This window comes from Antechinus flavipes, chromosome 1 (genome assembly GCF_016432865.1).
Source record: "Antechinus flavipes isolate AdamAnt ecotype Samford, QLD, Australia chromosome 1, AdamAnt_v2, whole genome shotgun sequence".
NCBI classification, from domain to species: domain Eukaryota; kingdom Metazoa; phylum Chordata; class Mammalia; order Dasyuromorphia; family Dasyuridae; genus Antechinus; species Antechinus flavipes.
This window is the reverse complement of record NC_067398.1, coordinates 717,412,093-717,439,647: the sequence shown is the minus strand read 5'-3', so window position 1 is coordinate 717,439,647 and position 27,555 is coordinate 717,412,093. Positions and strand designations below refer to the sequence as shown.

Here is a 27,555-nt window from a genome sequence, read left to right as displayed (position 1 = left end):
TTAAAAAATATATCAAGTTGTAGTTATTTTGAATTTATTCAGTTACTTCTCATTTTTGCTCTAATTTGCTGTTGATTTTGGTTTTTCCTCTAAAAATTTTATAATTTGATTATATGCAAACATTTCATTTATAGATGATTCTCAGAGTTGTTACTAATTATATAAAAACTCTTAAGATATAGTCAATTTCAGCTATAATGGAGATAAATTGGAAGCTTTCCTAGTAAAATCAGGGATGAAACAAAGATGCCCATTATCACCATTACTATTCTATATTATTTAAAAAATATCAGCTATAGCACTAAGAGGAGAAAAAGAAGTCAAAAGAATTAGAATACTCATTGAGAAAACAAAACCATCACTCTTTGCAGGTGCTGTGATGATATGCTTAGAAACACCTAGAGAATCAATGAAAAAACTAGTTGAAATAATTGGCAACTTCAGCAAAGTTGCATGATATAAAATAAAACCACATAATTCAGCATTTCCTATATGTTACCAACGAAATACAGCAGGAAATAATATAAAGAAAAATTTCACTTAAAATAACCACAGACAATATAAAATACTTGGGAGTTTACCTGTCAAGACAAACCGAGAAACTAACTATATGAATACAATTATAAAATACTTCTCACACAAAGTTATATCTAAACAACTGGAGAACTACTACTTGTTCAAGGTTAGGTCAAGCCAATATAATAAAAACGACCATTCTACCTAAATTAATTATTCAGTGACATACTAATCAAATTTGCAAAAAAAAATTATAGACAAAATTCATCTGGAAGAACAAAAGGTTAAGAATATCAAGGAGATAAATAAAAAAACCGTGAAGGAAGGTAGGCTAACCATACCATATCTCAAATTGTATTACAAAGTGGTAATCATCAACACAGTCTGGTACTGGCTGAGAAACAGAGTGGTGGACTAATAGAATGAATTAGAGTACATAATACATAGAATGACTAGTTCTAGTATTAGATAAAATACAAAGTTCCAAACTTTTAGGACAAGAATTCTCTATTTGAGAAAAATTGCTGGGAAAACAGGAAAGCTGTTTGGCAGAAACTAGGAACAGACTAACATCTTTTACTATGTACCAAGATAAGGTCAAAATGGGTACATTATTGAGACATATAGTGTGATATCATAAACAAATATGGAATATTTAACTGTCAGCTCTGTGGAGAAGAGAAGAATTTATGATCAAATAAGAGATATTATTATGAGATGTAAAAATAGATAATTTTGATTACATTAAATTAAAAAGTCTCTGCATAAACAAAATCAATATAGAAAAGATTAGAAGGAAAGCAGAAAATTGGGGGAAAATTTTTATAGCAAGTGTCCCTGAAAAGGCATCATTTCTCAAATATAAAGAGAACTGAGTCAAATTTGTAAGAAAACAAATCAGTCTCCATTTGATAAATGGGTAAAGGAAGAAGAAATGAAAGCTATATTCATATAAAAATGCTCTAAATCGTTATTGATTGAAGAAATGCAAATTAAAACAACCCTGATGTATCACCTTACATCTATCATATTGGCTAATATGATAGAGAAAGAAAATAACAAATGTTGGCAAGGATGGGGAAAAATTGAGACACTAGGTAGAGTTGGTGGAGTTGTGCATGATGTCATCACTCTGGAAAGTAATTTAAAACTATGTCCAAAGGGCTATAAAGCCGTGCAATCCCTTTGGCCCAATAATACTATTAGCAGGTGTGAATTCCATAAAGATAAAAAAAAAGGAACTATATGTACAAAATATTTATAGCAGTTCTTTTTGTGGTGGCAAAGAACTAGAAACCGAGGAGATACCCATCAGTTGGAGACTGGCCAAAACAAGTGTGACATATGATTTTTATGGAATATGATCATGTTATAAGAAATGATGAACAGGATGTTTTCAGGAAAACTTAGAGGAACTTACATGAACTGACGCAAAGTGAAGTAAGCAGAACCAGAAGAACATTGTACACGGTAACAGCACTATTGTAGGATGATCAGCTGTGAATGACTTAGCTCTTCTCCGGCAACACAATTATTCGAGACACTTCTGAAAGACATATGATGAAAAATGCTACCCATCTTCAGAGAAAGAACTGATAAGGTCTGAATACAAATTGAAACATACTTTTTGAACTCTTTTTTTTTTTTTTTTGGAAACATGACTAACATGGAAATGCGTTTTACATGACTACACATGTGTAACCTGTGTCAAATTGCTTGCTTTCTTGGAGATGAGGCAAGGGAGAGAGAGAGAGAATTTGGAATTAAAAAAAATCAATACTCTTATTATATGTAATTGGAAAAAAATTAAATATAAAATTTTCCACTTAAAAAACGATATAGTCAATTCTATTTTTTGTGACATTATTCAGTTCTTACCAGTGCTGTTGAATTCTTGTCTTGAAGAAAGTACTCAGCGATGATTCCTTTGAGAGAGAGAGGTGCTTTATGAGGAAACATCTGTTATAAAAACAAAAAGCTACAATAAAACTTTTAAAAAAGAAAGACAACAAATGTGTTCATGTTATATGTAGGGGTGAGGCTTTTGTCTGGACCATAAGCCTCTGACTTCTTTCCTTTTTGTTACAGATATATAGTTTCCACAGTGTTTTTCCATGCCTTTCCCATGTTCACTTTTACGTTAAAGTCACTGAAAATTAAAGTATATGTGGATTTTGAGAAGATCAAATTTCCAATTCCATTTTGTAATTGATTCTATTCAGTGTCCCCCCCCCAACATATGTTGTAAAATTGCCTAAGGCATATTTCTGTGCTTTCCTCTTTAACCTAAGTTGTCCCATAAATCATCTTAATTCAAAGAATTATATTGCCTCTACACATCTTACTGTCCATGTACAATTAAGGGAGAGCTGTTACCTCATTACCAAGCCTTGTAAGATGCGGGTAGGTGCCAGGAAGTCTGTTATTTCTGCCATGAGGGCTATCCTTCAAGAAGGTCTGGACTCTCCCATGCAGGTAAATACAGCCATTGGGCTTTCCCTAGCAACAAGATGGAAGGAGGGCTTGTTGCTAGTCTCACACTCTAGACTTCCATCCAGTCATATTGTTTGATGCTTCCTGTTCTCGGTCTCTTGTACTTCTCCCAATTATGTGAAGGCTAATCAGTCTTACCTTGTGGTTTTTTAATTGAGTGAAGAGTCAAGAGGCCACTGTTATTGATAATTGCTAGTCTTGCTGGTAAATTCAATTTTGTGCCTCAGTTTGCCTTAGTTTCATTTGGAGGGGCATATCAAAGTCATCTTATAGTTTCTCTTCATCCTCCTCTGCAACAAGCTGCAGGTTTTTGCTTATGTACTGGCCTGTGAGGTGACCACGTATTCAGTGAAAGGATGTTTCCTATTGCCTTCGGGAGTTCCACAAATTGAACTCTGTGAAATACTTTATTTGGGAGAACTGTCCTTTTATTTAGCTTCAGGCCCCTCAGAGTTTCAGGTTGCACTTACAGTGACAAGGTCAGTATTTCTATGATTGAGTTTCTTGAGTAGAAATCTGCCAGCTCGGTTGTTGGACTAGGATCTCACGTACCAAAAATTAAATGAATATGTATCAGCTTTCTGAGAATTGTATAGTTTGCTGGGTTCACCAGGAGGCAGAGGATGGTGGATTGCTTGCGCTCAGGAAATGTAAAACTGTAGTGGACTAAAGACCACAGAATGTCTACACTGAATCCAACAGGGCTATGGGAAGAGAGCCACCAGGCTACCTTAGGAGGTGTAAATTGGTCAGTGTCCAGGTATCTCCCTCAAGCTTCTAGCCTAGGGCAAGACAAAGAGAGCCAGCCTATTGGAAAAAATATGTATTTACTTATAAATTGCTTATTTTTTAATATTCATTTTAAAAACTTGGGCTTAATTCTCTCCCTTCAGCCTTTCCTACTCATTGAGAAGGCAAACAATATAATTTTCTATGCAGAACATATTTCTCTATTAGCCACTTTGAAAAAAAGCAATAAAAATGAGAGACAACTATATTTCAGTTTGCACCCAGAATCCATCAGTTCTCTCTCAGGAGGAGGATCATTTTTCATCATGAATCTTTTGGAATTGTCTTGGAGTGTTGTCTTGATCAGAATAGCCAAGTCTTTCAGGGTTGATCATTACAGTACTGCTATTACCGTGTACAGTGTCATCCTGGTTCTGCTGCCTTCCCTCTGAATCAGTTCCTATAAGAGAGACAGTCTTTACACTGCACAGTTCTTTTTGTTGACTGACAGCCACTTCTGCCAGCCTGCCAAGTCGGTAAAGAAACAAGCAGGACCATGTTTTCTTTTTCTTTCCTTCTTGGATTTCTGTCCGAAGGCTCGGTCAGCCAGTGGCCAGCCTCTGGATGGAGACTCTCCCTCTTTAGCTGGGCTTGTTTTTAGACGAGGGATCTTGGTGGTGGGGAGCATTTCCAGCATAGTGGAAGCTGCCAAAGCTGTAATGCCGGGGGCAGGCCGGGATCCCAGCCCTCTCCTGCGTGGCACAGGTGGCATTCCTCACAGGCGGGGCTTGTGGATGTTACCACTGCACGGCAGTCCTCGGAGACTTGTTTTCAGTCTTCCTCTCACTAGCTTAGAATGGGAGCTCTGAACCTCACAAATGCTCAAAGGGATTTCTCATTTCCAGGGTTTCTGGACAGCTTGAAGAACCTGCTAAGAGATGAAGACAACATCGTGCGGCAAAAGACGATTGAGATTCTGTACATCATGGCGAACCATAGCGTGGGCAGGTGGGTGTGCTTGGACAGCCTCCGTGGCAGCGGGCACCTAGGGCTTGTTAAAGGAGGCCCCAAGAACACTGTTCAGATCACTGGCCCTGGTGCCAAGCTCTCTTGCTTGCTTCCTTCTGCCCTTCTGGCACACCCCCTGAGTTCTCTTTTTCAGGTTCTCCACTGTAAGGTGAGGGGTTGGGATTAATTCATTCAGAGGGCCCTTTCTAGTGCTCAGCCCGGTGACAGCTGGGTACCTTCTGTCTTAGAGACGTTTCTCTTCGGGCATGTGAGAGGCTGGGATGGAAAGAGTATTCTGCCGTAGGAACTAGGACCTCCCCTCACTGTGGATGAGACGGGGGCAAATGACTGGTCTCTTTGGAGAGCACCAAATGTTGGGGTTCGGGCATGTGAAGAATTCACAATGGCTATTCTCTTTGGCCATAGATAGGTTTATTTAGGGGGAGAGGCTACGGACAAAATGAAGGGATATCAGGTATGGTAAATAAAGAGTTGGGAAAGGGGATTTAATAATTAATGGTGAAGACAAGTTCCCTAGAGGAACTCACAGTTAGCTAGGAGGAAGGAAACACTCCATGAGGTTGGGACATGCCCTTAGTTGGCAGGCTAACACCTTGAAGGGATTTAGTATCCTACAAGAGTTAGTTTACTATAAGAAGGAGAAAGACACTATAAGAAATAGTGGGGGAATGAGAGTAGAGCCATCATAAAGCATGCTGGGGGGATGAGAGGAGAGACATCACATGGCACGGGAGAAGGGTGAGGGGAAAGACTCCACGAGGCAGAGTGTCATGACGGACTGACCCAAAGGGATTCAGCAAAGATGGTGTGGACCGTAGGCAGATTTATAGGGCAAACTTATTCTCTGGGATTTCTGACAGGATGCAGCAAGGTGGGGCTATCCACATTGGTGGGCATAGGAGCAACCTTCAGAGAGGGTGGGAACACGAGGATAAATCGATTCCTATCAGTGCCTTGCTTTCTCTGCCAAGCACACTCAGGACCTCATCATTTCCCCATTCTTTTAATTTGCTAAATATTTTAAATGGTCCTTAAACAGAAGGGGGTCTGGCAGACTGATGCTAAAATTTTAGAGTCCAATCCTGGGACATTTAAGTAATGTCCAGAATCTGGGAATGAAATGCAGTGGCCTGTGAGGTGAGAGTGTTACAGGATGAACTGAAGCCAAAGTTTGGTGACTTCCCTGTTGGTTACCAGGGACACAGTAGTATAGATTAGAAAAAATCTAATCTTTACAGGGGGCTCACTTAGACGATGGATAGATTTTGCTGGACTCCATTTGCCTCAATAATCAATTTCCACCCCACCCCCCAAAAATGGGTCCTTTGAAGTATGGGGCAATGATCTCATCTTCTGAAACTACTTCTGCTGGGAATGGGCATAGAGCTGAGTCATCCTAGAGGGTCCCAGTTTGGAGGGGTGCTGAGCTTGAGGGGTAGGGCAGGACCTGATTGCAAATTGAGTTTAGTTCTGAGTCAGATCCCTGAATCTGGTAGTTACAGCGGTTTTAATAGCAAATTGACCAAAGCTAGAAGAAAACAAACCTAACAAAGAAGAGGTTAGGGACAGAAAATGACTGTGTGAAAGTCATTTGGTCTCCAATTGGAGACATTTCTCTTGTTAGGTCCATCAGAAATGTTTAGAGAAGGCTAATCTTAGATCCTGTTGTTTGGCTAAAAACTTCTCTGCTAGGAGAGACCTTGCATTCAGTTGAGAAAGAAAACCCAGGGGCAGCTAGGTAGTGGATAGAGCACCAGCCCTGAAGTCAGGAGGACCTGAGTTCAAATCCGATCTCAGACACTTAACACTTCCTAGCTGTTTGACCTTGGGTGAGTCATTTAACCCCCTTTGTCTCCACAAAAAAAGAAAACCTAGAAGGGGCAATGAAAAGAATCTCAGTTCCCAGAAACCTCCACCAGAGGTCCTTTGGTCAAAAACCTACTGCAGAACAGAAGATGATGATTAGAAGGGGAGTGCCGCGGTAGAGTGCCAAGCAAGGAAACTAGCCAAGATCTCCACAAAGGAGATTGCTTGGAGTTACGTATAATCCAGAAGCAGTTTTCAGAAAGGGGAATCCCACCAGACTGACCGAGATATATAGGCCAAATAGTCATTTACCCACAATGAAAAACAGTCATTTACCTAACGACCATGCATTTTCAGATAGAAAAACAGCAAGATCTTACATACTTGTATTTTGCTCATGGCTTTTAAGTTGACCAATTGCTCTGAATATAGACATTTGCTATAAGAGAGAAAAACAGGAACATGATTATTACAGGCCAAAGCATCCTTAGCTGTTTGACTTTAGATATGAAGACCATGAATGACTTCTACCCCCCACTGCCAGACTCAGGAATAGGTGGTAATGATTCCTGTAGAGAGGAACACAATTGGGAAATAAGTTAGAAGTATCTGATCTCAAGTAGAACTCAAAAAGTCATCCTTCAAACTTCTTTTTTCCCAGATACAAACCAACCAACCTCCACCTTCTGAAGTTCTGTGGCATTTCTCTGGGATATGGATTTTCCAATTTATTGATCCTCATCTATACCTGGATTCAAACTTGAGAAATAATATTAGTTATAATGTCCCAAGAAGTTTTCTCTTAAATTGCCAAGTCCCACATCATTGGCTTCAGATCTTAAAAAAGGCTTACAAGTCATTGTGGGAAACCTAAATCATCTCAGGGTTGACAGGATGGCAGGAATTCCCATGCCATGCTTTGTTTTCACACGTGCCTGTGGAGCACAGTCAAAACTAGGTGCAGAAAAATGAGAGGTTTTGCTTGCAAAAGAACCAATGCCGTCAGGTTAAAATCCTGCTTTAGGTATTTTAAGAAAGCTGTAGATCATATTGGTTATCATATTCATTAAATAGTGAGACCACATGATGCACTAAATAAATGTTAAATAATTTGCTGAAGACAGATGGAAACCATGGTAGAAGTAATGAATTCTGAAGTTATCATTTTTAGAATTTGCCTTTAATCAGAAAAAAGATCTAACAAATTTCTCTTAGAGTTCTCTCACTAAGCAGTAGAACTCCTGATACAGCATATTATCTAAACAGATGTTCAGCATTCATCCCTTTTGTCCCTTTAAATAATGGAAGCAATTTTACTTACCCAGCAGAAGAGTCCAGAGAAGGATTGAGGAGTGAGTGTTCTTTTTTACCCCCAGGGGAAAAGGCTCAGGCCAGGGCTAAGCAGGAGCCACATGGATCCAGTAAGGGGGAAGGATGGATTATGTCCTCATGCCTTCATATTCCAAGGCCATGAAATTATACAAATAACTAGTATTTCAGAGGAATTCCCAAAATCCTAATCAAGAATTTCCAAAAGTTTAAAGGAGAAGAGACTTTAAAACTATTTCACTTGTGTAATGGAATTTTATACTTTTGAAATTTTACAGTTTTCCCTTCTGTCTCTTTAAGATAGAGAATTTAAATAATTGTGGGCAAAACTTCTCAAAACATATCATATGTCCAGCAGGCTGACAGAAGTTTAAAACATAGCTCATACAATTTTTTTTTTTTACAAATTATACATTATACAATTTAGAAAGCAATATAACATCTTAAATATAATTATATGACATATAATTATATTAAATTTAATATATAATTTTGGGCAAAAGTTCACAAAACTTATATCAGGGTTGATAGAATTTTAAAACATAGTGCATATTTTTTTTTTTAGAAATTGCACAATATCCAATTTAGAAAGCAATATAGCATCTTAAATATAATTTTATAATCATAATTAAATATAAATCTAATTAGAGGAGATACAAACATGTGACCTCTCTAAGTTACCAGAGAACTTTGTTTTAATATCCAGTTTTTAGTTTAAAATTATATCAAAGAGTAATGTACATATATCTCTAAAATCTTATTCCCAGATAAGTCTACAGTTTTAGCATATACCAATTCATTGCTATTATCTCATATAATTTAGAAGCATCTAGTTGGCTCATCATGTTTCCCATTTCTTATCATGTGGACAAAGTTTACATTTTACAACTAAAATGCATATATGACTATCAAATAGTTTATATAATAGAGAGACCTACCCTTCTGGCCACATGGCAAGACTTGGCAAATCATAAAACCTATTTCCTGGAATCTTAGGATCCTGAAACTTATCATTTTCAATTCAGCCACTAAAATCCCACCAGTACTGAATGGTACAGGTTTCACTGTGATTTCCTGGGGATGAATTAGAATGGATCATTTTAGACAATCAATATTAAAGCATCAGAAATGGCAACTTTTTAAGGAGAATTCAGCTATAATAAAATTTGGAATTTCAACTCTTGCCATTCTGCATTTGCTATTTTAACAGAACCTCAATTTAAGTTGAATAACTTTCCATGAGATATTAGCAAAGAGCACTTGAGATTCTCCAAGCAGGGTCACAGATTTGGCGCTTCTAATGACATCATTAATAAATGTACCAACATCACTGTGAACTATAATTGTACAGACATTTTGACCCTCGGATAATATCAGGCCTCTGCTATTTCATCCATGTGATTATTCCCTAAAAGTCCATATGGAAGAGGATCACAGTTGTCAATGAAAAGGGGAGAAATGCTTATTTAAAGCTAAAATGATGAACTGTTAAATTAGCTGAATTTACAGTAAGGATTGCAAATCCAAAGCTTAATTAGGGTTAATTCTAAATGAAATAAAGCAGAATGATTTTTTAAAAAATCAATTTAAAATACTTAATCTAAGTGGGAATTAGATCTTTATTCAGAATTAATTTGAAAGGAAAAAAGTAATTATGTTTATATGGCACAGATTTTATATATCTATCAGTGGTAAAATATTTTAATATACATTTTGTTATAAAAATATACAAAAGATGACTTTGTACCTTTCCTTCACTCAATATGAACAACTTTGATTGCAAGAGTTTATACAAGAAGGAAAAGACAAAGTTCTTTACCAGTTTTTCAGGATTGGAACAAATTGGTGGTTGCAATTTTATCCCATTTTTTTTCCTTAGTTGAAACATTGAAGAATATAATTTAGAATCAGATTCCTGATTTAAATTCACACAAAGTTAAAGTTCTATCTTTGGGGAGAAACTTTTTTTGAATGTAGTTTGTTTTCAAAGTGAGGTCTCTACCTTGAAAATCACTAACATTCGAATCTGTTCTCTTGGAGCCCCCCAATTTTAAGGTGGCCAAAACCGGCCCCTCCATGTTACAATCGTTTTCTTTTCTACATTTCATCTGTCCATTTGACCCTTCTGCAGGAGGGATGAAGGGAAGAGATTTCTAGGGGGTGCAGGATGGCTTATATTCTAGAATTCTCTATTCAGTCGGAGGGAAGGAGGAAAGATCTTGGGGTACAAAGTGAGCTGCTGAAAGGACCACACCCTTCTACATACTCGGAGTCCCAAGAGGAGGATTTTAGGACTCTGGCGGTCGGGGACACAGGGAGTTCCCATCTGGAGAGGAACTGAGGCTGAATCTAGGGCATGGGGTCGGGTGGGGTGCTGAGGAGCTTACCATTCATCAGAGAGGCTGAACTGGACATAATGTCTTACAAGTAGCGACTTTGGCAGTTCCGCAGTCAGTCCCTTCAATGGAGAAAAGGTTGTTTTTATCTCTGGAAAGGTTAGCTTTTAAGAAAAATTCAGGTTAGTTTGAATCACAGAGAGATGGCCCAAAGTGGCAGACAGGCAGAAACAGAGGCACTGAGACCCAAAACAACAACACAGAGAAAGCGCTTTTTAAATCCTAGTTGGTCAGAAATTACTCTAGTTCCCCTTTGCAATATTAGGGAGCCCAAACACTCTAAAAACCCCAAATCCTATGCTCAAGTGACTTTACTCACCCAGCATCCTGGAGAGAAGTGGGGATATGTGTTGTACACACAATTGTCCTCAGAAAGCATGACCGATTAGGGAGTGTCCCCCCTACTTTTAGGTCCTTCTCTTGCCTTCCAGTGAGCAAAGTGAATACCCTATGTTTGAGGTGCCCTCTGTAGGTTTGGTGGGTTCTCAGCGGTCACACCCCTGCCTTAGTTGAGGAGAAGAAAAATATTGGGGTGTGCATTTCTTAGCATTTGTCAAGAAGAGCAAGGGTTTCTAGCACCTCAGTGGTGCCGTTGCCCTGCCCTGGGGAGCAGTTCCGTCAGGGTTTCATTCTTTCTCGGCCAAGCCCAGGACCTCGTCCCAAGCACCTCTCTCACAGGGTCTGGGGAATGTGACTGTGGCCTTTAAGGCAAAGGGCAGAGGATATTGTTTTTTTAATTAGTGTAGCATTCAATAAATGTTTATTAAATAATACTGAACAGAAATAGTCCTAAAAGAGACGACTGAAATGTCTTAAAGATGAGAACTTGCAGGACCCGCACGCTTAGCAATAGAGATCGTCTCCGAGATCTCTTCCTAGCACACGTTCCGCACAGCGGTCGGCTCCATCAGTGGCGCTCCCTCAGCTGGGGCCCGCTCAGCTCTATAGAAGGAGCCTCTGGGCGGCATGTTGACCTGACTGGAAAATGTGAAATCATCGATGTTTTATTGTGTGTTATCCATTTCCTGAATGCATTGGGGGCATGGGAGTGTTTACATGAAGCCATCGATTCACCGATGAAGCCGTGGGACCCGGAGAGCTGAAGTCCTTTGCCCGAGGGCTAATGCTACCCAGGGGCTGACCTTGGCCCATCTTTGTCGGGCTTTGTCCTGCTTTGTTCACTCTTGGGTTGTTTTTTGTGGGCTCCTCGTGTTCTAGTATTAGCTGGTGTCTTCCTTGAGTGCAGGGACCCATCCATGTTACCCATGTATCTGCCTTAGGAGATACACAGGTGCCCGTCAGGGCCTGGCTTCAGTCATTGTTGCAGGTGTTGAGTAAGTGGCTTTTACTCGATGGGAACCGACTCGAAGGTTATGCGTGTGGCGAGACCAGGGACAGAGCAGAGCGGTCTGTCTGTTGTGTCAGCCATCATTGTCCCGTAGAGCCTGTGTGAGAGGGCACGCGCCCCGCACAGACCCAAGCGGTCTCTCGATCGAGCCCCTCGCCTCCTCTGCGGGACGGCCAAAGTCGCTGCTTGTAGAGAGTTCGAGGATTTTCCCTTTTGGCTTGGTGATGGGGGGGGACAGATAGAAGGGTGGGTGTTTGTGTGCTCACGAGCCTCATCTGGACGCCCACCAGCTGCCCCCCCCCCATTATTTCTTACAGCACAATCATGTCTGTCTCATTCATATGCCCCAACTTGTCTAGCTACGGCTCAGTGAGGAGCGTCCCCTGGTTTTCAAGAGTTTGTCACCACAAGAGGGGCTGCTGTAAATATTGTTGCATTATGGGTAGCTGAGTGGAGAATGGACTAAGGCAGAGGGAACCACTGGAAAGCCCTCAGGAAGTAAAGATAAGGAGACATTGGAGAGGTTATGGGGGAAGAGAAAGGACGAGATGTGGTAAAAGAGTGGAAATAAGGGGAAAGAGAAATTAAGGAGTTACTATAGCGATTGAGTACAAGGATGGTGGTCACAAGTTGGAATTTGGACATTGAATTAGAACCAGGCTGCCTTAGGGATACGGCCATTTGGATAAGTCTATGGAACATGCAAGGAGAAACCTTCAATGGGCCCTCTCTGCTGCTCGGCAATCTCACTCTACTTCTCCATCCCATTTTCCACAGAGCTCTTTCATCTCCCTTCAAACCTCCCATGGCTCCCTCTTCCTCCACTCTCTCCACTGAGAATCTTAATCCCCCCTCAAGCTTTGATATGCTGTTCTCCCTTCCCCTCCCTCTGAGAGGTTCTCTCAGGGTGGGAACCTTTTATGTTTGTCTTTTGTAATGTATTGATAACAATAGTTAGCAATTAGCTCTCTAAGGTTTAAAAGCATTTTACAAATAGCAGCTTATTTGAATTAAGGATATAAAGGGACAAAATAAAGCACTTAGCTTGATGCTTGGTAAATACAATAGGTGCTTAATTAATGCTTCCTTTCTTCCTCTTTCTTTCTTTTCCTTTCCTCCCTCCCTTCCTCTAGTCTTCCTTCCCCTTCCTTCCCTCTCTTCTTCCTTCATTTCTCCTTTTTTCCTTTCTTCTCTCTATCCCCTCATACCCTTCATTCCTCCTTCCTTCCTTCCTTCCTTTCTTTCTTCCTTCCTCTCTCTCCTTTCTTTCCTCTTTACCTTCTTTCTCTTCTCCCTTTTTTCCTTTTTCTCCTCCCTTTCACCCTTTCCTCCCTCCCTCCCTTGATTCCTTCCTTCTTCCATTCATCCTACCTTTTCCTCCTTCCCCTCACTTCCTTCTTTTCCTCCTTCCGCCTTTCTTTCCTCCATCTTTCCCTTCACTACTTTCTTCCTTCCCTCCCTTTCTCCTTCTTTCTTCCCTGTCTCTTCCCTTCTTCCCTTCCTCCTCCCTTCTTTCCTTCTTCTCTGCCTTCCTTCTTCTCTCCCTTGCCCCCTTCTTTTCTTACTTCCTTCTTTCCTTTCCTCCTTCTCTTCCCTTTGTTTCTCTTCTCTCTCCCTTTTTCTTCCCTTTCTCCCTCCTTTCATTCCTTCTTTCCTTCTCTCTTCCCTTCTTTCCTCTTTACTTTCATTCTCTCCTCCCTTCCATCCTCCATCTCTCTTCCCTTCCATCCTCCATCTCTCCTCCTTTCATTCTTTCTTCTACTCCCTTCTTCCTTCCCTTTCTCCTCCCTTCTTGCTTTCCTGCTTCTTTCTTTGCTCCCCCCCCTTTCCTTCCTTCCTGTAAGGTAGGTGCTATGATGATTTCCAATTTGCAGACAAGGAAACAGAGTGAGAGAGAGGGATACAAAGGGTCAGAGGTCAGGCTCCACATTGGTTCCTCTGTCTTTTTGTATCTCCATTCCTTGGCATAGTGACTAGCCCAAGGCATGCAATAAATGACTGCTTGTCCCCTGACATATTGACCTGGGGCAGTGGGCGGCGGCTCCAGTTGTCCCTAGGACCCCCTAGGCCCTCCTGGCCAGCAGAGCTCCGGCCTCCCTCCCTGGGCGTGCTGCTCTTTTCAGCCACTTTGCCGTTCCACAAACTCCTCCGTGTGTCCGGTCCCTGCCAGCCAAAGCCCACCTCCTCCAGGCAGCCTTTCTGGATTCTCCCCGCTCCCCCACCTCCAGCCATCAATTGGACGTGACTATATTTGCTTCTTATATATTTATATACCAACATGAGGATGTCAGTTCCTTCAGGAGCTGCCCCCGAGTTCTCCCCTTCTTTCCTCGGTTCCTTGCGGAGGACCTGAGCCAGGGGAGGTATCTGGGGGAAAGACCAGGCCCGGCCAGGCCAGAGGGAGAACGCCCTCTCCAAAGGGGGCTTCTTGCGAGGGATTTTGCTGCTTAGGAGAGCTTACTGCTTCCCACAATGCCTTGGATGAGACTCTCAGTTGTTGTCTATTGAATTATATTCACTCTGCTTTTCCTCCAGATGATTAAACAAAATAAATTGGATTGGGGCTTCCTCCTGGGCTCTGGTCTGGAGATTTAAAGGGGCTTCATGGGAAAATTCGATGCATTAGTCTCTGCTTGATTTCACCCCTTGACGTGGTATGGCTGCCGACACTCTTAAGGGACAGAGGAGGACAACAAAGGAAGGAGTCTGGGGTATCCGGGCCCCCAGTGGGCCGGGACCGACCCCTTCCTAGGGGGCCAGTGCAGGCCCAGGAAAGGACACTCTGAGGCTCCTGCCAGAGTCTGGGCCACAGGGTTCCAGGCCGTTGCAAGGCTGAGGAGGCTTCTAGAGAGTCCCCTCCTGTCCGGCTCTCTGGCCATCGTGGTCCGTCTTCGCCCTGGGCTCGTAGGGAAGTGTGGGCTCCTGCTTGGGTGGATCCGATTGGTTTCCAGACTCCGGGCTTGTCAGCAAGGAAGCACCATCACGTAGGAAGCTTCAGGGAAGCTTCTCACCTGGAACCTTCCGGGTGTAGACTCTCCAGTTGCGGGGAAACGCCAGGCAGGAGCAGGGAGGGTGGCCTGGGCTTGTTGGAGGAAGACGGGAGCCACGTGGCACCTCGTGGCCCTTTGAGCCGGCTGGGCAGTGCCAGGCTGAGGTGCCCACCTGGTGGGGCTCTCGTGCCAGTTCTCTGGAGCAGGCTGCAGTCTCCTTTCTAGCGACCAGAGGGCGCTCAGCCTGCAAACTCCTGGGTTGGCCGGACCTTGACGTTGGCACCTGGGAGCTGGGCATTTGAGATTTGGAACCGGGGGTGAGATGAGGTCCCAGCCCAGGGAACCTTGAGTTTCCTCTCCCACCTCCCACCTTCCCAGGATCCAGGCCACCCTCCCTCTCCCCGAGCTGCTTCTCCTGCAGCTGGGAAACAATGTGGGGGGGCAGGTGGGACCAAGAGCACCTGCAGACGGAAGGATGTTAGAGGGAAGTGGGGGGGACACCCCGTGGGCTGAGATGCACCTGCCAGACCCACTGGGGGGATGGGGACAGTCAGAAAGGGGGTGCTTCCAGGTTATCCCCTGAGCTCCAGGGGAAAAGTAATTATGGAGATGGGCAAGATGGCCCGAGGAAAAGGGGCAGCAGAAAAGGCAAAGGCCTTTTACAGATGATAGCTTTTCCCTGTTTTTGCCAGATTGCTCCCTCTCGCCTCACTTTCCACTTATCTTTAATCCCTTCCCTTTCCCTTTCCCCTTCCCTTCTCTTCCTTTTCCCCCCTTTCCCATTCCTCCTCCCCTCTCTCTCCCCTTCTTTCTTTGTCCCCTTCCTCTCACTCTCCACCCTCACTCTTTCCCCTCCCCCTTTCTCTTTCCCCTTTCTCCTCTCATTTCACTTTCTCCCTCCCTCTCTGTCTTTCTCCCCTTCCCTCCCCCCTTGCTCTTGCTCTTGCTCTCCTTCCCCATCTCTCTCCCTGCTTCCTCCCTGCATGTGTACATGGTCTGTGTGTGTGTGTGTGTGTGTGTGTTTCCCCGGGATCTCCCAGGAGGGGGGATGGCCTTAACTTGAAGGGTCGCTATCAGGCCTGTGTTAAGCCCCTCCGTTGTGCTCCGGGGGGGGGGCTGTAGCTTTGTGCCCCTCGTTAGCCGTGTCCTGAAGCCGGCTCCCCTCTTCCTCCAGGGAAGGCTTTTTACAGCACCAAGTCATCATCGCGCTCTCGGTGATCCTGGACGACACCGTCTTCGCCTGCCGCATGTTCATGCACATGGCCTACCGGAGCGTGGCCCAGGTGCCCCAAGGTAGGACTCTGCTGCTCGGCGGCCTGGGAGACTCTCGCCTTTCCCGGGCTTGGCTGGGGCGGGGGGGGGGGGTGTCAGTGCTGCTTCTTCCTGCTCGGCCCTTTCTTCCTCCAGCGGGGCCTCCTCCTCCAGGAAGCCTTCCATGGCCTTGCCGGCGCTCCGGGGAGGTCCCTCTCCTTTGTATGTTGTCCGACCCCGCTGGGGCCGCATCCTTCCCTTTGGGAGCCCCCGTGGGCAGGGCCTGGCGTGCAGGAGACAGCGAAGAAATGTCTGTTCCTTGGGATGCTGGGCCTGCCCTGGGACCCGCTTCAGGGAAGTCTCTCCCTCAGGCCTAGAGCTGCCAGGAGGCTGGGAAGGGCGGGTGCCCTGCTGGAGGCAGCCCGGAGAGCCCGGCCTAAACAGGGGGAGAGGCCGGAGGGTGGACAAGTGGGGGGATCGAATGGAGACTTTCTCTGGGAGAGGAGAGGTGGGGGCCAGTCCCGGCTTTGGGTTTTTCGTACCGATTGTGAACAAGAGGCTGAGTAGAGGATGGAAGGGGGCACGAAGGACCCTGCTGGTGGAGCCGGAGGGAGGGTTGGTCCTGGCAGTGGGGAAGGGGGAGGCAGTTGGGGGCTTTCTCAGGTCTGTGAAGGAAGACATTCAGGAAGGGAAAGGCCCCCGTCCAGGGTCACCCAGGCAGTCGTGACACAGGCTCCACACTCACAAGGGAACCCTTCTCAGGTCACAGCAAAGTGGGCTTCCTGTTCTCCCCCAAGCCTTTAGGGTGAAGGCCAAAGGCTGAATTTCCCTGTTCCCGTGTCGGGTCCTAGCCTTCGGCTGATGTCCTGCCTCCTCACTCTCTCATCCCCGCTGTCCCGGCTGGGGCGAGGCCTGTGGCCCCCTCCCGACACTGCCCCCTTCCTGCTTCAGGCCCTCATCCCCTCGCAACCGGACCGCCGCCGTAGCAAGTGGGGTAAAGCGACGTTCCCAAAAGGCAGATCTGACCATGTCAGGCTGTCCCCCACCCCCTCAGTAACTGCTGTGGCTCCCCATCGCCTCCAGCATCATTTCGGGATGCTCTGTTTGGCAGCCAGAGCCCTTCCCGACCTTGCCAGACTTCTTGTACCTCACCCGGGATACTCCCAAAAACTTCTCTCTGATCAGTGCTTGTTGACTGACAATACCCATACGCGCACAAAGAGGCTGAGAGCCAGAAATACAAGCAGACACCACTTTGTAGCAGGGAGGGTTCGCAGCCCGTCAGAGGCTGGCCGTCCTGGGGTCCGCCCTCCTCTGCCAGGCTGCTGCTCCGGCGGGGCCGTCCCACGGACCAGCGGAACCGTTCTTCTGGGAGCCGAGTCGGGCCCAAAGATGGTTTGGATTTCTGATGCTCCGGAAGGCTGGAAGGTGTGAGAGGCAGGCAGAGGGGGAATCTTCCAGGCAGGGGACACTGCAAAGCCCAGGCGGTGGGAGATGGAATAGGAAGCAGCTTTCTTGGGCCAGAGTAGCGTGCAGGACAGCCAGCCAAGAGTGGGGGGCCTGGAGCCGAGGGGCCAGCTTTGGAGAGCCATGTTTGCAGTAGAAGCAGGGATCTATTGCCCCTCTGGTGAAGGGGCAGCTCACTTTGGGCCTGAGCGGCTCACTCTGGGCCTGGGCGGTTCACTCTGGGCCTGGGCAATTCACTCTGGTCCTGGACGGCTCACTCTGGGTCTGGACGGCTCACTCTGGGTCTGGGCGGCTCACTCTGGGCCTGGGCGGTTCACTCTGGTCCTGGGTGACTCGCTCTGGGCCTGGGCGGCTCACTCTGGTCCTGGGCAATTCCACTGTGGGTCTGGGCGGCTCACTCTGGGTCTGGGCGGCTCACTCTGGGCCTGGGCGGCTCACTCTGGGCCTGGGCGGCTCACTCTGGGCCTGGGCGGTTCACTCTGGCCCTGGGCGGTTCACTCTGGTCCTGGATGGCTCGCTCTGGGCCTGGGCGGTTCACTCTGGTCCTGGGCGGCTCACTCTGTGTCTGGTGCTCACTTTGGGCCTGGGTGCCAGGTCCATGGCAAGGGACTCCAGTGGTGAGAGAGGGCCTCTGTTTTGGGGGAGTGCTCGCTTGCTCCTCTGCAATTGCTTCAGCTGGAGGGCTCCTACTGCCCACACTGCCCAGCTCGGTTCCTCTGCCTGGTAGCAGCCCAGTCAGGGGCCTTTTGCTCGAGGAGGACAGGAGCTGTGTCTTTTGTGAACTCGGATCTGTTCCCTAGGGTCTGGAACCCAGCTGGTGCTTTGAATCCTGATTTAGTGCGGGGTAGGGAGCACCTGCCTGTTCCTGGCCCTTTCCCCAGGTCCGTCTTGGCAGAGGGGCCGGTCTGGCCAGCGGGGGCCTGAGGCAGCGCCACCTCTGGGGAGGCTCCTCCTGGCCTTGCTGCCCCTGAATTCTTCTCTTGGAGCCTCCTCTGCAGAGGGCCGGCCCAGCCTGGCAGGGACAGGGGGTACGGCTCAGGAGCCCCTTCCAGCCCACTTGGGACAGAAGCCGGCCTCGGGACCTGCTGGAGAGGCCCCTCGGGCTCTCACCCAGGGCTTTGCTGACCTGTAATGTTCTTGTTTGGTTTTCTGGAGGTCTTGGAGCAGCCTTCCTTTTGAAAGATTAATCACCACAAGAGTAGCCAGAGGCTAAAGTCCAAATCCTTTATTATCTCCTTCACAATCTTGCCTCCTTGCCTGGGGCCCGGGCCAGCTTTCTGGAGGCCCTTCAGATGGGCCTTGGTCTCAGTGGGGGAAGCAGGAGGCCAGGCCAGCCATCGGGAGGCTGAAGAAGATAGAGTGACTCTCTCTGAGTCTGAGGGCTTGTGCTCCAGCCTCCAGCCACCACAAAGGTGGACGATGGAATAAATGTGTCTCTGGCCCTTTCCGAGTCTGTGTCTGGCCCTTCCGAGTCTCTCTCCGGGCCCTTCCGAGTCTCTCTCTGGGTCCTTCCAAGTCTGTGTCTGGCCCTTCCAAATCTCCTGGCCCTTCCGAGCCTCTCTCCGGGTCCTTCCGAGCCTCTCTCCGGGCCCTTCCGAGTCTCTCTCCGGGCCCTTCCGAGTCTCTCTCTGGCTCTGACTCTGGCTGAGTTTGTCGCAGCTTTATATGCTCCACACTGAGTATAAGCCAATTATTCTATCACTAGGGAACCATTATTTTTTGTAAGATTAAATCAGTCATACTGAACTAGAGAACTATTAGTCACCGTGCTAAACTAGATCACCATTATATTATCATTTCCACTGAACTAGCACCTTGTAAGAATCCTTGTTTCAAGTTCAGAGTTCTGGTCCATAACACAGACTGTCGGCTTTCTAGAGACGGGGTCTCCTCTTAGGGTTTGGATCCCTGGGGGAAGAGGCAGGGAGGAGCCCCGGAGGACCTTAGAGGGCCAGCCCTCAGCAGGAGGGAGGAGGATTCAGAGGAGGACGTTGTAAAACTTGAGTTGAAGATGCCTCCGAGACATTCACTTGGAGAAGTGTCAGAGATGGAAATGTGGGGCAGGAAGTGGGCAGTTTGGGGTCCCCAGCCTAGAGATGGCAACGGAATCCCTGGGGCTGAAAAGATTACCCAGTGGAGAAGGGTAAGAGGGCCTGGAAGAGAGCCCTGGGGTCCCCATGGGAGGGGCGTCCCTGGGGAGCAGCCAGTTAAGAAGTCCGAGAAGGAATGGTCGGGTGTGGGAGGAGGAGAGCCAGGAAAGGGGGGACCCCAAAACCTAGAGAGAAGACAACAGGCTGAGAGTGGAGGGAGCAGCGCTGGTGGGACACCCATGTTGGGAGCAGGTCATCAGGGGTTCAGAAGAGAAGAGGGGACAAAGGGGAGGTTGCAGGTGGGCTTCTTGAAGCTAGGTGCAGAGGTGAGCTACCAGGAGGAGAGGACCAAGTGGAGGCTCTTGGAGGCTGGGGGCGGCAGGGGCCTATTTTAGGCAGAAGGAAATGAGCTACTAGAGATGGGGGGATCCCAAAAGATGGGGCAGTCTGCTGGAGGGGGTGCAGCGTGGGGTGGGTGGCTTTCACAGGGCCAGGAGGAGACGGTAGAAGGAAAGGCTTTCTACCGAGGGGAAAGGCTGGAGAGTTTGGTTCCTGAGGGTTGGAGGTGGGGGGATTGGAAGCAGTAATGAGGTTCCCTCTACCCCCTCCACCTCACCCATGGCATGACCACGTTGAGCAGGTGCCCTTTGGGCAGCTGCTGGCAGCGGGAGCCCCTACTGCGTGCCAGGTGCTGCGCAAAGTGCTGGAGGTCAGAGACCTGAGGGAACCAGCCTTTGCCCTCAGCGGGCTTACATTCTGATTGGGAGACAAGGCAGATACCCAGAATTACCTGATATTGTCTGCAAAGTGACTGAAAGGAGGTGGGACCCCAGCAGGGACGAGGGCGGGGTGGGCAGTCGGGCAAAGCTTCCTGCAGAAAGTGGCACTTGTAGGAAAATGGATTTTTAAGAGCTAAAGTAAGAAGAGAAGGCATTTCAGGCCTGGGGACCACCAGGGCAGAGACTAAGAGTTGAGAGATGGGAGCTCCATATTGGGAGAAGCCCTGGCAAAGGAGAAAGAGCCCCTGGTGGAGAGCTTTGTGGCGGCCCCGAGCCGCCGGACACTGCTGAGCGGGGGGCTGTGTCAGGGAGGCCAGAGTGGCTGTTTGGGGGCCTGGATTGGTCAGTGTGGCAGTGGGGACCCCCAATTTTTGGTGATGTGAAGAACCAGTCCCTTGAAGTGGGGCGATAGAAGCAGGGATCATTGCCTTTGTCCCCTCTACTGTTCTAGGCTGCCGGGGTGGGAACAGTCATTGCCTGGCGGCCCTTCCCGGGAGGTGAGCTTCTCTGTACTTAGCAAGGCCGCTTCCTGAAGGAAATCTCTCCAGCTTGGGGAGGGTCTCCCAGAGTCCCTATTCTTCCACCAGTGACTTATGGGACCCAGGATCACCTCCCAAACTCAGGAGATGGTGTCAGCGGGTGATGACAGTGACCTCCCCATGTACTATTGACATGTGTCACTTAGAAGTCCAACTAAATAGCCAGATAAGAACGCAAGGGCCATACAGCGAGCGGTTTTCGGTGGAAAAGGTAGAGAACCAACCACCTCTTTTTTGTTATCTGTTAATTGGTTTGGCCCTGCCCTGTTAAGGATTTATATGAGATTTTCCTCTTTATTCTGTTGACTCGATTATTAATCTTTTTTGATGGTTCTTAATTTTAAACTAAAACTGGGAGGAAGAAGAAAACGTGTATTCTACCAGAATAGAGGAAACGGAGGTTTCCGAAGCCAGATGGAGTCTCTGGAAAGGGGGAAAGCTTCGGAATAAAGCCGTGTTGATTATTGACGGATACCCAGCAAGGGGAGGCAAGGCCAACTTCCCGTTTCATTTCACTCCCAACGGGCAGCCAACAAGGGAAGAGAAAAAAAGGTGGCTCGGTAATTGTTGAAAGAATGGAGGTGGGACTCGTTCCTGTGCTAGGGAGTAATTTTTAGATAAAAAGAATACAAATATTTTGGACAAAAAGCATAATTTTAAATTATGATGATGATGATGGTGATGATAAGAATTATGATACCGACGCTGCTGCCGCCAACAGGGGCTGGCTCTGTGGTCCAAAGGCCGGACTAAGTGCACACATCAACAAGGATGAAGTTGCTCTTGCATTCAGGGTCCTGGGCTCAGTGATGAGAGACAGAGGTGAAGGTGCAATCCCTGCCCTCCAGGACTGACAGTCTAATTAGGTAGACGGGCACAAGGAGGGCATGGGAGCCAAAGCTGGCCTCCTAGTGAGGACCGGGGAGCCGGGGGACGTGGGAGGAATTCTTGTGAAATGACCTTGAAAGAAGAGGCAGACTCCGAGGGAGCGGAGGATGGAGGCCACGCCATGGGGGCAGCCTCGGAGGCGGGAAGGAGTCTGCAGTCGGAGCGAGCGTCGAGGTGGATGGGCGGGCTGGTCAGCGGGCAGCCACGGGACCGCACGCAGGAATGGTGTGGAGCACCACGTCAGGGTTCGCAGTTGCAGGAGCCCTTGAGAGAGCATCCACGCCCATCAGCTGACAGGTGAGAAGTCTCAGGTTGCGCAGAGAGTAGGGGGCAGAATCGTGATTCAGGCTCCCCCTCCTGTCCCCAAGGAGGGCCAGCTGAGTCCTGGGAGGGCCACAAGGCAGGGAACCGTTGGGCCCCCCAGAGCACCCGATGGGACGGACCGCAGTCTGGGCACTGCCAGCTCTGCCTTCCGGACTCCTCAGTGGGGGTCCTTTGTAGTTTGTAGTTTGGCTCAAGTTCCTCCTCCCCTCCGGCCCGGCCATCTAGGGGAGCTGTCCGGCTGAGGAGTCCAGCGCGTTCGAATACTGAGGGCCGTTCTCTGACCTTTCACGGGGTGACCGCTTCCTGCAGGGCTCCCGCAGAATCCTGGCTGAGTGGGAACCAGATTAGTTAGAGTATACAGAAAGGCGTGGACATCGGGAAGAACTCACATGATGGGGTTCGGGGGGCATGTGGGGAGCTGGCCAGGGAAAGATTCAGGGGCACTGGAGGGAGCTCTTAGGGGCCGCCCAGGCTGTCCCGGGACAGTGTCTGCCATCGTGGCCACAACTGGGGGGCTGGGTTAGGCAGCGGGAAGCGAGTCACGGTCTCCACCCACTGCTACAGCCCTCTGTACAGAGATGAAGCAGGGCACACCTCCTCCCCTCAGGGGGATCGTGGGCTACGGGGGGAACAGGACAGGGGCTTGTTTCATCAAGATGAAACGGTGCAGTTTGCCCTGGACCCCAAGCCCCAGGAGGAAGGAGGCCCTAGGACCCAACAAGATGAAACAAGGTGAATGGGAGATGCTGACGAAGTGCTCCCCTTTGATTAGCTGCCTGGCCTTCTAGGTGCCAAAGACCCTTCTCCCACCAGTTTCCTCCTGGCTAAGCTGGAGCCGCACGCTCGTGCACCCCTCCCTCACTTTGGAAGCATGGACTGGGTCCTGGGGGCCATTCTTACAGCTGGGGGGAACTTCCCGGGGGCACTGCTCCCACTGCCCACCAGCCCGCCGGGGCCGTTCGCTCTGCACGTGCTGAACTGTTAAGAGTCGGATCGAACTGGAAACAAGACCGGTCAGAGTTTGGCTCGCCACCCCCCTTACTGTGGACGATCACGACTATTAGGGGCTCATGGGTCTGGGGCTGCGGCTGGTCTCGGAGAGCCGCCAGCCAGAGCCTCTCGCACTTGGGAGGGGTGACCAGAGATCTCACGAGCCCAGGATCGGGGGGTAAATGAGAGCAGAGCTGAAATCCCCTCCTTCCCTCTCCTCCTCTTCTTGCTGACCCCCTTTGCCTCCCAGTGGGGCGGGACTTGGAGAGGGTCTACCAAGGAGGGAGCCAGTGCAGTGGGGGTCGTGGCCAGCTGCGTCATCTGCAGAGATGCATCGACATAAAGGGTCCGTGAGATGGGCGTGAGGGGTGAGGACTGAGATGTGACAGATGAGGGCTGCTCGGGAGGGGCGGCCCTGCTCCAGGCCCTGAAGGGGGGCCGCTCGGGGGGGCCGGCACCGCACACTCGGGCCCAGGATGCCGCGGAGGGACGGAGGCGTTTTTGTTCGTTCTGTTAATTAAAATTCTTTAGGGAAACTTGGCTGCTCATTTGCGTGCACAGCAGCAGCAGCCGGGCGAGCTGGAGAGGAGTGGGCAGGTGAGATTCACGCCGCCTCCGCGACACACTGTCAGTGCGCCTGCCATCTTGAAATGCAGCTCGCTTGCTAGGAAAGTGTGGGGCGGCCTCCGGAGTGGAAGCTGTCACTCCTCCGAGGTGAGGGGCTTTCTGGGTCACTGGCTTCTTCGGGATGTAGAAATGATCTGGGGAGCAAGGCTCACTGGGGGGAAAAGGTGCAACTTGGACATCAACGACAGGCCCCCGCCACTTTGGACAAGTGGAAGTGCTATCCCCGGGAAGGCCACAGCCAAGGCGCCAAACTCTGCTTACTTTTCGGGCTCTCCCAGTCCTTAAATAGATAGAACTGAGCCTTCCTTCTGGGACTTGTTCACCTGGACAACCCCACTGTGTGTGTGTGGGCACACGGTGCAGTTTGCCCTGGACCCCAAGCCCCAGGAGGAAGGAGGCCCTAGGACCCCAATTCTCTGGCTCTGGACCCACCACGCTGCTGCACAAAATGATACGGTACAAACCGACAAAACAACGAGGATCATTTGGATGATTTTATTTTCTTAAGGTGGACAACCTCTGACTCGAATTTTCTCTCTTCCCTCCCTCCCAACTTCCTGAAAGCCTTTGGCTGAGAAGCCCCAGACGTGCCCTGGACCACATGGGAGGGAACAAAGGGGGAATGAAGGTTTTCGCTGTGCTGGCCACGTACTCGTGCCACCTATTTCTTCCCGGACAAGTCTGAAAACAGGCTCTGGTGGCCGAAGGAAGGACTGCACGATGGGAGGCCGTGGTTCTTGGTAGAGTCCCCATGGCACGCTCCTTTAATCTTCCGTCAGGCACCCAAACTCTCTGGGCCTTCACAGGAACTGGGGCTGCTGAGTGTCAGCCTGCAACGACGAGATGATAACGGGGAGTCCGGGAACGCAGTCCTTTCTTTCCCCCTCCATCCCTAATCGAACTGAAGAGCCAAGGATTTACGCTTTTAAACACCAAAACACAAAATTATTGTTCACAGCGCTCCCGCGTCAACCTTCGTCCAATACACTAGGTTTTAAAAAGTAAAACAGAACCGAAAACCTCAGCAGGAGCAAATGGCCTTTCGTAGGACTTATATTCTACACCCGTGATGTCAGGGGCCCAAGGAGGCTGGTACAGTCTGACCCCGTTTCCCAGAACTTCCTGGGAGAACCCAAAGCTTTCCAGCGGCAGTTTTTATACTCGGCAAACCAAACACACAAACAATCCTCTTAGAAAAACACACACACGCACACACGTACACACACACAAAAGCCAAAAAACTATCGTGCTGTTTCTTTGTACAGTCCATAGTTTAAAATGAACACTCATTTGCTTTTTTTCAATTTTCTGTAATTTTTCCCCTCATCTGTAAAACACCACAAGATTTGCCCTCCCCACCCTCCTCAAGAAAGTCAAAGAAGAAAGCCCGTATCCGGATGTAGAAAACTCATGACCACCGGAGAACGGCCTCCCCGGCCTGGCCCTTCTGGAGCCGAGCGGCTCCGCTCGTTCGGGGCGCCCATCCATTGAAGCTTTTGTAAACGGCTCCAAGGGGCCGCCGGTCAAAGTGGGGACCCGAAGCAAGGCTGCGCCCTTGGCTCCGGAAGGTCTCGGGGTGGGCCCCGCTCACGTGGCCGCCTCCGCTGGCTGCCTGCGGTAGCTCATGGCCTTTCTCCTGGACACCAGAGGCAGAGCGGGCCCGTTCTCCCCGCGCCGCCTCTTCCCCGAGGCCGGGTGAGCGCCGGCCTGCTCCACACCGCGGAGCGGCTCTCAAGAAAGCCCAGTGAAGGGGATGGCTCGAGCTCCCGGCGACTGTGGTGAACACGCGTCGTCTCCCTCCGCAGGCCCTCTTTGGGGAACTTTGCAAATGTGTTAATATATGGATATGTCTAGCTAGCTACCTACCTACCTACCTAGCTCTCTCTATATCTGAGTATATATAGGTACTTTTGCAAAAAACGTGGGGGAGAGGGAAATGGCGGGAGCGTGAGCGTGGCTCAGCTTCCCCCTGGCCCCCCACCTTTCTCCTTTGGCCTTCCAGGGCTGCCCCTGGTGGAGCGGCGCCCCCGCGGGGGGCGGGCTGGGCTCCACCGGTTTCACCACAGGCAAACGGACCCATCCATCCCCGGGCGTTCCTAGCAGAGGCCGATGTACTTGAGATTGTTCTGAATGATGACATCCGTGACCGCGTCAAAGACAAACTGGATGTTACTGGTGTCGGTGGCGCAGGTGAAGTGCGAGTAGATCTCCTTGGTCTCCTTGTTGCGGTTCAAGTCCTCGAACTGGCGCTGGATGTAGACGGCCGCCTCCTCGTAGGTGTTCTGGCCCTTGTACTCGGGGAAGCAGACGGTGAGCGGGATGCGCCGGATCTTCTCGGCCAGCAGGTCCTTCTTGTTCAGGAAGAGGATGAGGGAGGTGCTGATGAACCAGTTGTTGTTGCAAATGGAGTCAAAGAGGCGCAGGCTCTCGGCCATCCGACTCTGCAAGGGGAAGGAAGCATTGGGGTTTAGTCAGAGCCGCGGAAGGGGAGAGCCGGCGTCCTGCCCCAGGCTCGGCAGGGCGTGCAGGAGGGGTCCCTTCCCGGGACGGGAAGCCCTTCCATTGTTGGGCCACTCAGTGGTCACAGTGGTCCCTGGGCCTGGCTTCCACTGGTCCCGGCTGTCCGGGCCCATGGGCGCTCGAAGACATCATGTACCCTTCCCCCCAACCCCATCCACTTGTCTAGCTTAGACATCCCGGAGGGGAGAATCCTGGAGGAGAGGGCCCAGGAGGCCCAGTTCTCGTCCCGGATGCCCCAGGACGTCTCGTCTGCAGGCCCCCCCAGTCCCAGCCGCCCCCCGCTAGAGCAGTTCTGGCCAGTGCCTGTCCTTCCTAGGGCGGCGCCCACCTGGAAGCTGCAGCTCTCCGAGCAGGCCGGCCGTCTCCCTCGGGCTGGACGTCGGGCCCCTGCCGCCGGGATCAGCGGGAGGCCCCGTCTTTGTCCATACCCTCCTACCCCCGGGGCCTGGGCTTTGGTTTTCCAGGTGGAGCACAGTTAGGTGTCATGGCGGTCTCCCAGCACAGGATCGAGAGCCTTCCTTTCCATTCACGGAGGAGGGAAACGATGCTGGCCTCAGGTCATCAAGCTGATGGAACCCTGACGCCGGAGTCCCAGGCAGCTGCTTCTGCCCCCGGAAGCCGCCATTGCCGAGCGCTTTCCTCTCCGCGGCTCTGGGAGGGCAAGGCCTCCTGTCCCGGGCAAGCCGCTTGTCCCGCTCGGCCGGGGAGTGTCCGAGACTCGATCGCAAACGGTTTGGAAACGCCTACTGTGTGCCAGCTAAGGGCTGCAGAGAGGCAGGTCCCTGCCCTCGGGGGGCTGCCAGTCTAACGGGGAGACATCATGCCGACGGGGGTGCACGAGCGAGCCGGCGCAGGATAGACGGGAGGTGACCCACAGGCGCGAGTGACCCCGGAGGACCGCCTGCACAAGGCCGGGGAAGCCTCGAGAGCTCAGGCCCACCTTGGGGGGCTCCCCAGCCCAGCCCTCCCCGTGCTCCCCTCCCTCGGGGCAGACCTTCCTTTCCTTTCCCTCCTCGCCCCGGCCCGCCGTGCCGCAGCCAGAGCCAGTCACTTTCAGTCTCTGCCATTTTATTTGTGAGGGGGCTGGAGTCCCACAAGTAGGTGTGAGAATGAATGCAGGCCCCAGGGCCTGCCAGCCCTGCCAGCCAGGGGCTGACCCCTCTGGGCTTGGTAGCCGGGCTGTTGTGAGGAGATGCCTCGTGTTCAGAGGGGGTAATTGAGGCCTAGAGAGGTCAGTGGCAGGGCTGGGGCCCACACCCTGACTTCTGCCGTCCCCTGCCACCTCCGGCCTCTGAGGGCCCTTCTAGACGGCCTTAGTCTGCAAAGCGTCTCCCTCACTTGCCAAGTGTCTGAACAGAAGATTGACCCCAGACCTTCAAGCCCGACGTTTTCCCAGCTACCCGGGGTGGGGGGAGGAAGGGGTTAAAGGGTAGGCTGTGTCCTG

General features: G+C 49.7%; 2 protein-coding genes across 3 annotated transcripts in view; one reads left to right on the top strand and one right to left on the bottom strand.

Moving 5' to 3' along the window:
* RSPH14 (radial spoke head 14 homolog) overlaps positions 1–27,555 on the top strand; it is a 122,497-nt gene that overhangs the window by 13,108 nt on the left and 81,834 nt on the right. For both annotated transcript variants that reach the window (XM_051973181.1, XM_051973183.1), the window contains 2 exons: positions 4,644–4,746; positions 15,811–15,929. In XM_051973181.1, coding sequence (XP_051829141.1) covers positions 4,644–4,746; positions 15,811–15,929 — 222 coding nt within the window. The remainder of the gene's footprint in view (positions 1–4,643; positions 4,747–15,810; positions 15,930–27,555) is intronic.
* GNAZ (G protein subunit alpha z) overlaps positions 24,073–27,555 on the bottom strand; it is a 53,666-nt gene continuing 50,183 nt past the window's right edge. Inside the window, exon 3 of the mRNA XM_051973180.1 lies at positions 24,073–26,032. Coding sequence (XP_051829140.1) covers positions 25,688–26,032 — 345 coding nt within the window. The 3' untranslated portion in view covers positions 24,073–25,687. The remainder of the gene's footprint in view (positions 26,033–27,555) is intronic.